Source organism: Taeniopygia guttata, chromosome 13 (genome assembly GCF_048771995.1).
Source record: "Taeniopygia guttata chromosome 13, bTaeGut7.mat, whole genome shotgun sequence".
NCBI classification, from domain to species: domain Eukaryota; kingdom Metazoa; phylum Chordata; class Aves; order Passeriformes; family Estrildidae; genus Taeniopygia; species Taeniopygia guttata.
The window spans coordinates 4,544,769-4,555,009 of NC_133038.1; the positions used below are offsets into that span (position 1 = coordinate 4,544,769).

Consider the following 10,241-nt stretch of genomic DNA (forward strand, 5'->3'; position numbering starts at 1 on the left):
GAGCGGGGGGAGAGCAGTAAAAATAGCCTCTTGCAGCCTCCTGGGGCTCTGCTTCTCCCTGAGGGAGCTATGGCCAAGTGGGTTAGTCCGGACTTACTTCAGTCCCCGGTGCCCAGTGGGGGCTTTTTGCCCCATGACCCCATTTGAAGATGGTGTTTCCCATGAGGAAGAGGAGGGATGGCTCTGCAGATCATCCGGGCAGGATGACACCGAGCCCTTCTCAGCCTCTGGGACAAACAGTCCGTGCTGCTACAGACAGGGCTGGATTATGGATGGAGACTGCTTAGCCCTGCCTGGGACGTGGGAGGGCAAGTGGGCAGCAGAGCCAGGTACGGAGCACCAGCAATTGGGGCACTTACCAATGTTGGGGTGCTTCAGGAGACGGCAGATCCGGGCTTCTCGTTCCAGCTTCTGGTGATCTGAAAGAGGCAATGGCCCTAAATTAGGATCTGAGGAAGAGAATCAGTGGCTCTCAGAGGAGGTGTTGGCACAGGAAACCTGGGGGGACAGAGCGGCTTTTTTCTTCTTTTTGCGAAAGAGTTACGGATTTTGGAATAAGTTCTGCATCAGGACACAACTGGGCACAATCCCAGCACAGATGTAGCCTCTGGCAAAGCCCCTCAGTCACTGATGCCATGGGCAATCTTGGGTTTGCAATGATCCTTCACTCTCCCCTCTCCCTTCTCTTTGCCAAACAATCTCCGATCACCTTCCAAATACCCTGGATTTGCCTGGGTTATCCTTGCTGGCAGCACTGTTCCTTTTTCTCCTATTCACCCAGGCAATCAGCCAGGACATTGCCAGCCTCCTATGGTACAATTTGAGCAATTGAAGGCAGAGTGAACCAGTGAGAGGTGTGAGGATGAAATGAGGCTATGGCCTTCGCTCCCCCTCGCCACTGTCAGCCATTCCACACCAGGGCTTTGCTCTCCTGCACTGCAGAACCCTATCTCAGAACCAGTGCCTGTCTCCAAACAGGAAGCGCAGGTCCCACTCCCCAGCTTTCAGCAGGCTTGGGGATGTGAGACAACAGAGCTCTGGGCAAAGCAAGTTGAGCTGAGCCAAAAAATCCTCCACCCTGGGGCAGCTCAGAATGAATCTGCAAATCATTTTGTTTCTTCCTCTGCTCTTCTCTCCTTGCTCACACCTGACCCAGCCACCCTGCATGGAGGCGCCTGACTGGAGGCATTTTGTGCAGGCACTCAGCAGCCAGGACAAGCGAGGATATAATTAGGGCTGCTGTCTCTCAGTGCTATCACTGCTACCTTGCAGGTTCACACCCCAGAGTCTCGCTCTGCATCAAACCAAACCTGGGTGTCTCCAACCGCTGAGCCGTGACAGCGGCGCAGCCCCTTCTCTGCAGGGCTGCAGCCCCTTCCCTGCAGGCTGCAGCCCCTTCTCTGCAGGGCTGCAGCCCCTTCTCTGCAGGCTCCAGCCCCTTCTCTGCAGGATGCAGCCCCTTCTCTGCAGGCTGCAGCCCCTTCTCTGCAGGGCTGCAGCCCCTTCTCTGCAGGCTGCAGCCCCTTCTCTGCAGGGCTGCAGCCCCTTCTCTGCAGGCTGCAGCTTTCCCCAGGGCTCAGTGTCCTGTCCCAGAGGCATCCTGGGCCTTGGGGTGTGTTTTGCAGCCTGTGCTGGAGGCTGTGAGCTGAAGGCTGAGATAACCTTGGTGGCTTCATTCTGCTGCCCACATTGTTTCCCCCAATGGGTGGCAACTTTCCGGAGGGGGACAGAGTGACAAGGAGAGGTTGGAGCTCAGGATATTCTCACAACTAAAGTCCATTGTGGCATGGATGATGGGGATGGGATGGAGGGACAGTGTGACCAGTGGGGCAAGCACTTCAGCCTCTCCTATGACACAAACCCAGCTCCTGCACACAGCCAAACCCAATTTTTCCTCTAAAATCTCCACCTTGTCTCCTCCTGGCCTGTCTGTGTGGGCAGCCAGGAGGATGTCTAAAGAAGCAGCCCATGGCTGGGGATGTTTTGCAGCTTTTCTCACCTTCTCCCCACTTCCCTCCTGCCTGCCCTTTGTATCTGGGGGAGTGCCATCCCCCCTGCCAGCACTGCAGAAATAGGGGGTCCAGACCATTAGCCAGAATCACTGGTGATTCAGCTGGCAGAGAGAGAAAACAACTCCAGTGAATCCTCTCCAGGGGACTGCCGGGCACTGCAGGGACAGCACAAACCCCAGGAGATAATGGAAAGGGGCAAACTGCCGGAGGAGGCGAGCGGAGGCAGGAGGGAGCAAAGGGAAGGCGGCTCAATCTGCTGCTCCAGGCAGCCCTGAAAACTGGGAGGCGTTTGCCAGCTGGGCTACACGGGCAGGAGCCAAGGGCTGAGCCCAGCACTGCACACCCTGTCCAGAGCCCAGCCTTTGGCTTTGAAGGAAGAAAATTACCTGCATCCCTGAAGAGGGGCAGGGGTCGGTGCTGGAGGACCTCAGGGATTCGGTGCCTGTGTTGTGCTGCTTTGGCAGCACTGTGGGAGGGATCCTGCGACATGCTGGTTTAATTCCAGGTCAGAAAGGAGCTTGTCACTCTTTCCTGCATTTCAGTTTTGCCTTGGGAGTCCAGCAGTGGAATTGGGAGAGACACCGAGGGAGGTTAATTAAACCCTCCTGGCAGGGCGCTTCCTCCCAGCACTCATCCTGCACTCCCGACAGCCAGGGAGCAGCCAGAGCGGGGACACAGCATCTGCTGCCTCCTCCTTTCAGCCCACAGCTCCTCTGCCAGGTGGGGCACACGGGGACAGAGGGGTCCCTGGCTTGGGGCAAGGGCTGGTTAATGATTTCTGTGCTGGCTCATCTCAGCCTCACTAGAGATTGACCCACTAGGACAGACCCTCCAGCAGCAAACAGCCAACGTGCTCCACCAGAGCAGATGGCTGCAAGGGCTGAGGGCCCCAGGTAGAAATGAAGTCAAACCCCCACCTGAAGGGATGTATATGAGTAAGGTATATGAGTAAGAAAACTTACAGACCCAGAGCAGGGACAGGGTGTCAGCAGGGGCCCTCTCAGAAGTTATGCCCCTAAAATAACTGTGCTACCCTGTGCCCAAAGCTGGCAGCGCTCTGACTTGTTGCAAGGCTGTAACCATCATTTTGCTGCAATGTGTGTGCAGGGTGGTGGTGGGGGGTTCTCAGGACAGAAATGGGGTCCTCTGGCTCACGATGCAGATTGGGGTCTGGGAGTTCCCCTGAGCCTTGGCACAGCCAGGCTGCAGAGTCATCCCTGTGATTGGACGGGATGTGGCTAGCAGCCACCAAGACACCACCTCCTTGGGATGGAGGAGCTCATCCATCAAGGAGCTCAGTGAGTACCGCAGTGGGGACAGGGTGGGATGAGGAGTCACCCTCAATCACAGACCCCTCACCTCATTGCACATCAAAGGCATCAGCCCAGCACCATGCAGAGGGGACAAATTCCCCACTGTATGAGCCCTGCTCACCTCTTGCCTTCCCCAAAACACCCTCAGTACTTACCTCGAGCAGAGAGCTTCTTGGTATTGATGATCTTGGCCGCATACTCTTGTCCTGCCAACACCTTCACGCATCTCCGGACAATGGAGAAAGCGCCCCTGGGAACAGAAGAAGCCAGAGGTGAAGGGCTCGGTGTGGGAGCGGGCACAGCTCAGCCCTCATGTGACTGTGGGGTGAGGGGCAGCCACAGGCATGGGGACAAGGATGGGGATGGGAATAGGTGCTGACTGGAGCAGGGACATGTGCAAAACAAGAAGGGATCAACTTCCCTGCACCACCCACCACCCTTGAGAGATGATGGGAGGAGGCACATGCAGGCCTAGAGAGGAATGTGGGCTTCTCCCCTCTGTGCTCCTCTGGGACACCCCAGGCACCGTGCACTTTTCCTCCCCTTCCTCCTGCCTTTGCCCTGCCAGGAGGGAAGGGGCAGTGATTCCCACTGGTTCCCAAGGGAAACCGTGATGGCTGCAGCTGCCACGTAGCTCTTGGTCACTTCAGTCTGTGTGTTCTAGACCCTTCAGTCACAGCAGGACTTGGCAGCTGTGACTAGTGCCAGATTCCCACCCCGCACTGCAAATCTGTCACCCAGGCAGGGACAGCCTGGCAACCCTGCGAGGATGGAGCCCAGCTGGACAGGGATGGATGCTGTTGCATCTTGCAGATGCCTGAGCTGATGTGCAAAGCTCTTCTGTGGTCTGGCAGGCAAGCGATCACGAGTCCTTGGGACACTCCAAAGACTCCTGTCTGCCCTGGTACCCCATGCCCCAAGTCCTGCCAGCTCGTGGCACTGCCAGTGCCAGCGCAATGCTGGGAGCTGCAGCACTGCAATCACACACACGTGCATGCTCCAGCCCTGCTGAGCACAACCTTTGTGCCAGGTTCCCTTTCCTGCCAAACCTCTCCAATCGCTAAAATAACAACTATTAAAAGCAATCCCACCTCCTGCCCCACCTTCCCCCATTCCCTTTCACCCCACTCCAACTCCCTGCTGAGGAATAAAAGGCCGCGGGCTGGCGAGTGCTGCTGATAATTGATTTTAGCGGCGGGGGCGGGTGGAGATGGGCAATTTGGGTTTGAATGTGATTTTTGGGAGAGCAGGCGAGCAGCGGGTGTGGAGGGATGGGGATGGAGCCCCAGCAGAGCTGGCAGCCCACGCGCCCAGTGCTGCCGCGCAGAGCATCGCTCACGGCACGTGCCAGGCAGGACTTGGGGGAAAACATCCTGGTGCTTCCCAGCTTCCCCATCCTGCCATTTAATCCTGGCTCCTGAAAGAGCTGAGCTGTTAATATCCCTGAATCCTGGGGAAGAATTAACTGGAAAGGGTGGGCGAAATGCTTCATATCCAGCTTGCAGTAGGTAGGCAGACCAGAACTATTGGCAGTCCTGTGGTCTCGCTCTCTTCATCCTGCTGGGAACCCCACGCTGTGTAGAGTTTGTGGGCTCCTGTAGATCCCTGGGACTCATCTTCTCTATTTTTTGTCCTAAAGACATGTGTGATGTTTCTGCAGGGGCAGGACAGTCTGCAGCAGAGAGTGCAGCAAGCAGGGATGTCCCTCTGCCCCAGCTCAGGGTTTCACTGCAGAACCCAGCATGAGGCTGGAGGGCTGTGGGTGTCCCAGATCCCCTGGAGGCTGGAGACCAATGGTCACTCCTGGTCCCAGTGTCCACAGCCACTTGCTCATCTATTTATTTGAACTGAACAGCAAAAAAGGAGGAGCCATGGGAAGCGGCTGTTTCACTCCCCCAGCTGCATTCCTGGCTTTTGGCTCCTCCAGACCTTCCTAACAGAAACCAAATGTCTATTTGTGGTCTGTAAAGCATAAGTAACACCCTGTGTGCCTGGAGGGTGGGTGGAACATGGAACACTGGATGCAGGTGCAGGATACCCAGGGGTACAGCGTACTTGCCATACCCCCATCCTTGTTCCAGCTGGGTCCTTCAGTGGGTCTGCATTGGCCAGGAACCCTCCACACTGGGTGTTTGACCCCCACCAGGCTCTACTCCCTGTGCCAGGCTGCTCCCTTGCTACTCAGTTCCATGTAGGATTTTTCCAGCCTAGGGGGGAAAAAAATTGCTTTGCTCCACCTAAATACACCATCTTCATGGCAAAGGCAGCATCCCCTTCCACACCAAAGGCTCATGGCGCACTGCAGGCACTGCTGGGGGTGCCATGCAGGGAGCTCAGCCCCACTGAGCTGCAAGAAACCCCTCTGGAAGGAAGGAATCCTGTCCTGTTCCCTGGCCATGGGCAGCAGCGTCTCCCTTTGCTCCCAGGGCACTGGATCTTTGGTGGGATCATCCCAACCCTGGTGGCAGCTGAGGACCCACATCTCTGACTGGCTTGGATGAGACAGCACGTCCCACTGTGAGCAGGGGACGGGTACATCACCTGCAGGGCCATGGGTACACACCGTGTCCTTGTCACCTGGCTGGCTGCCAGCGCAGGGTGATGCTGGACCCACAGCCCAGAGCGAGCCCCGTCTCTGCAGCCCCGAGCCCTGGCCCTGCTGAGCCCCAGCCCTGCAGCCTCTGTCCCTTGATCCCTAGGCCAGGTATGACCCCATGCCTTGTCCCCACGGCCTTCCCCACCAGCTCAAGCAGAGCCTTTGCCACCAGGCTGCTCCGCTTCTCCCTTTTCACACCTTCCCTGCCAGTGCCCGGCTGTGCTGCTGCCACCCTCCCTCTCTTCAACACCTCCTCCTCCTCCGAGGCATTTTTTTCCTTTCTAGAGAGCAGAGTGTGGGCTGGGGATTTTTTGTTCCTCCATATTTTTATTTTTTTCCTTTTTAATAAGCCCACTCTCCCGCAGCTCCGGGAGCGGAGGGGCTGATCCTACGGCTGGGCACGGTAATTGTCTCCAGCCTCTCCCTGAACCTGCTGCGGGGGCGGGTTTGGAGGCGCCGATGGAGCTGCACTTCATGTTTGTCCTACTCCGGGGGGCCGTGGGCAGGATCCTGTCCCTGTCCCCCCGCTGCCCCCCGCCCTCTGATTCCCTCCTGCAGGCGCGGGGGATCGGAGCAGCCCTTCGCTCGCTCAGCTCTGCGGGGGCTGCCGCAGCAGTGGCTTTCCCCAGCTCCGTGTCCCCCGCTCGGGACAGATGTCCTCCCATGCTTGGGCGGTGCAGGGATGTGCCAAGGGTTTGTGCCTCGCTGGGCACACTCCGCAGATCTCCCTGCCCATCCCTGCCTGCCCCCAAAGCCCCACCGCGGTGCTGCCATTAGGTGGGTGGCATCTCAGACCCCGCCTGCCCATCCCTGCCTGCCCCCAAAGCCCCACCGTGGTGCTGCCATTAGGTGGGTGGCATCTCAGACCCCGCCTGCCCGCCGGCCAGGGTGGGTGACAGCCGAGGGAAAGGCAGAGAAACAGGGCGGGTGCAGCAGCCTGGCAGCCCGACCTGCCGTCCTGCCCGCCGGGCTGGGGACTCACCGTGTGCCCCACAACAGCCCGCCCCCGTCCCTTGGGGACAGCAAACTCAACACAGACCCTCTCTGCTCCGAGTCCTTGCAGGACGCTGCTCCTGCTGGGGTCCGGTGCGGGCAGAGCCGTTCTGCCCAGCCCTGCCAGGACCGACCCGCCCCGCCTGGCACCGGGAGCGGCTCCGGAGGGGAACGGCGCTGCCCAGCGCCAGCAGCTGCCGCAGCAGAGCAGAGGTGCGGCACTTCGTCCTGATTTCCCTCTCTAAGCCCATGAAGCAGAAATTTCCCCGTGGGAAAGCGCTGATTTTTGAATGTGCCAGGATGTGCTGGAAACCATCCCAGTGGAAAATCCCCAACCAGCCCCACAGTACCTTGGCTAACCTGGTGAAGCCCCTAACTCGGGAACACCTCAGTGATGCTGTTGTACCTCTCTCTTGAGTGGATGGAAGAGCTGTGGGATGCACTGAGCTGGGGCTGCTGCCCCTGCATCCCCCCAGAACTGGGGTGGTCGGGGGCGATGCTCTCAGGGGCTGCTGAGCTGCTGCGCCAGCTTTGCTCCTTTATTCCTTTTAAAATGCATCTGTCCAGGTGGTTTTGGACCACAGTGCCAGGCAATGCAGGCAGCCCCCAAGCCTGGGTGCTCAACCCTCCAGTCAGCACCCACCCAGCAAAGCGTCGCAGCCCAGGTACCTCCAGGAGCCCTCCTGGTCTTCCCCCATCACTCCCAGCCTGCGAACTCCCTTCCACACCCCCACAGCCACCTCTGCCCAGCCAGAGCCCCACGGCCTCACCACAGGCACAGAGCAGCCACTGCCTCACCTGCCTACCCTCTGCCACCACCAGAAAACCCTAGAGCCCTGAAAAGCCGAGAAAAGTCTGGAAAAAGCAGGTCCCACATCCCACCTTGCCATCAGCTCCCCGGAGGGTGCCCATCCCCCTGCCTGCAGTGCCAGCTGGGGCTGTCCCCACCACAGGGACCCACTGCCGAAGCCAATCCCCTGCTGTCCACCAGCCCCTCTCTGTCACCCTGATGCCACAGGGATGGGTGTGAATGTCCCAGGACAGGGTGGGCTCCATTTGCCTCCACGGAGCTGCACTTTGTAGCAGCACCCCGATGCCACAGTTTGGCTGGGGAATGTGAGCAGCACTCAGCCCAGCCATCACAAAGTCCTCCTGTCTCAGCCTCTCCATGTCCCCATCTCTGCCCTCTCCCTTCTCCCTCGCCCCCATTTAACACGCCCACGTGCATGTGGGCACACGCTGAGGCACAGGCTGCTCTGTGCCCGGGCGATGCAGGGCTGCGGGGTCGGAGCATCCCTGTGCCAGCCGACGGGCACAGCTTCCCCTCCGGAGCACGGGCACCCTGAGCCCACCACCACGCTGCCAGCCACTCCGAAGGGATGGTGGCCACACGGCCCAGATTTACGCACCAGCTCCAAAAAAAGGCACAGAAACCAAAACAGAGGCACATGCCTGCTCACTCCTGCGCCCGTTTTGTAGCCAGATGCTGGGCGGGACGTGGAGCATCCCTCCACACGGGGAACCTGGCATCCCCTGCTCCACCCGGGGCTGCTCAGTGCTCCCCAGGATCCCCTTGCTGGGCACAGGCAGCTCTGTTTGCACACACACACACACACACACACAAACACACACACTGATCCAGGCACACACGATGACAGCTGGACCAGAGGGGCCGAGCCCTCCCTCGCAGGAAAGCAGGGTCAGACAGGGCTGTGGCTCACCGGGACAGGGGTGGGGAATGCCCTGGATCTTTCCAAAATCCACGGGGATTCTCTGGGGACTGCCAGGCAGACTGGGTCTCCTGCAGGTCTACTCAAGCCCTAGTGAATCCACACAAATCAATTCCCTAAAGAAATGTGAGGGGTGTCCACTGCTTTGGCTTTCCTCCTCAGCTGTCCTGTCCCTCCTCCCAGCTGAAGAACTTCCCCAGGGAGCTAGCAGCCTTCTTTTTTGGGAGCAGCTTTTCCATAAGAGGGGCAGCCGAGCCTTTCCCAGGCAACTCCAAACCTTTGGGGTGTCCCAAGCCCCCAGCCAAGCACCCATCAGCAGCCCCTGAACTCAGGCAGGGGCAGAGAAGCAGGTCTGGGGCCGGAAGCCCCCGTCCTCACTCGCGTGCCCTCTCTGATTCCCACGGCATTCTCTCCATGCCCATCTCCTTTCCCTCATCTCCAGCAGTTCCCAGCAGCGCTGAGTCTCTCTCCCAGCCAGGGCACAGCCCCGCTCTGAGCATCCCAGCCCCATCTCCAACTTACTTGCCCAGTTCCTCAAAGAGCTGGTACTCCTCAGTGAAGCGATTGCAGGTGATGGTGGCCATCCTGAGGGGCTGGAAATGCTCCCTCCCGGTGCGGAGTTTGGGGCAAGCAGCTCTCCTCTCGCTCCCTCCCTCTCCGTGTGCTCCCGGGGCTCTCTCCTCGCTGAGGTAAATAAGGGAATATATTTGATTGACAAGCCCAGAGATAATGATGAGGGCAATTTGTCTTCTCAGCTTCACAAGCCTTCGTCAGCATCGCCGTCCCCATGGTGACCACCGCTGCCAGAAACGCCCTGTTTCTGTTGCCGGGGCAACTGCTTCCCAAACCCGCCGCCCTCCGTGGGGACCAGGGCCCTGCTGGGCACCCGGCCCGGGGGCTGCCCGGGGGTCACCCACCTGCTGCGGAGGGGGATATCTAAAATACAACTATTAATGGCAAATTAAAAGCTGTGGCAGTGGTAAAATAATTGGGGCAAAAAAGGTTTCCATGGAAACTGTGGTTTCCATGTTGCAGGAGGATGCTGTCACCCCAGCAACTGCTTATCCCCCCCCCACCAAAAAAAAAAAAATACAGGCCCTGCTGGTACCTGCAGCAGCATTCCTGGGGGCCCTGGGGGCTGTGGGATGGGGACACGCTGCAGCAGGAGGGAGCAGATGGAGCAGAAGTGTGTCAGGAGAAGCTGGAGAAATCATGGCAGGTCCCCAGGTCCCCACAATGTCCCACCTTCAGCCAGGGTCCCCAGAGGGGCCGGCCCCGATCACACTGCAGGGGAGGGCTGGCTGCTCCCCACTCCCCCCTTTGCCCACTGCGTCCCCCAGGGGCCCTGGGGTTCCCCTGGAGCAGCTCCTGAGGGTCCCTCCCAGAGAGGGATGAGCAGCCTGGCCTGAAGCACAGCTAGAGGGGAGTAAAAGGAGTGTCCTGGGCTGCTGTGTCCCTGTGCTGCCCAAGCCAGGGTAGAAAGGGGGGAGTTTCAAAGTGCGAATAGGAGGAAGGTCTGGCCTCTAGTCCTTGGATATTTTGTTGCTGAGTCGCCTCTCTGCTGTGCTGAACATAAGAAAGCACAAAAAGTGCAATA

At 58.9% G+C, this 10,241-nt stretch overlaps 1 protein-coding gene across 2 annotated transcripts in view; it reads right to left on the reverse strand.

Annotated features, from left to right (window-relative positions):
- CAMK2A (calcium/calmodulin dependent protein kinase II alpha) overlaps window positions 1–9,716 on the reverse strand; it is a 29,985-nt gene extending 20,269 nt beyond the window's left edge. Inside the window, exons 1-3 of one of the 2 annotated variants that reach the window (XM_002198823.7) lie at window positions 9,167–9,716; window positions 3,481–3,575; window positions 360–419 (exon numbers count right to left, since the gene is read on the reverse strand). In XM_002198823.7, coding sequence (XP_002198859.1) covers window positions 360–419; window positions 3,481–3,575; window positions 9,167–9,228 — 217 coding nt within the window. In that variant the 5' untranslated portion in view covers window positions 9,229–9,716. The remainder of the gene's footprint in view (window positions 1–359; window positions 420–3,480; window positions 3,576–9,166) is intronic. The other variant, XM_030283939.4, reaches the window with a different exon arrangement.
- Window positions 9,717–10,241: the final 525 nt, after the last annotated feature.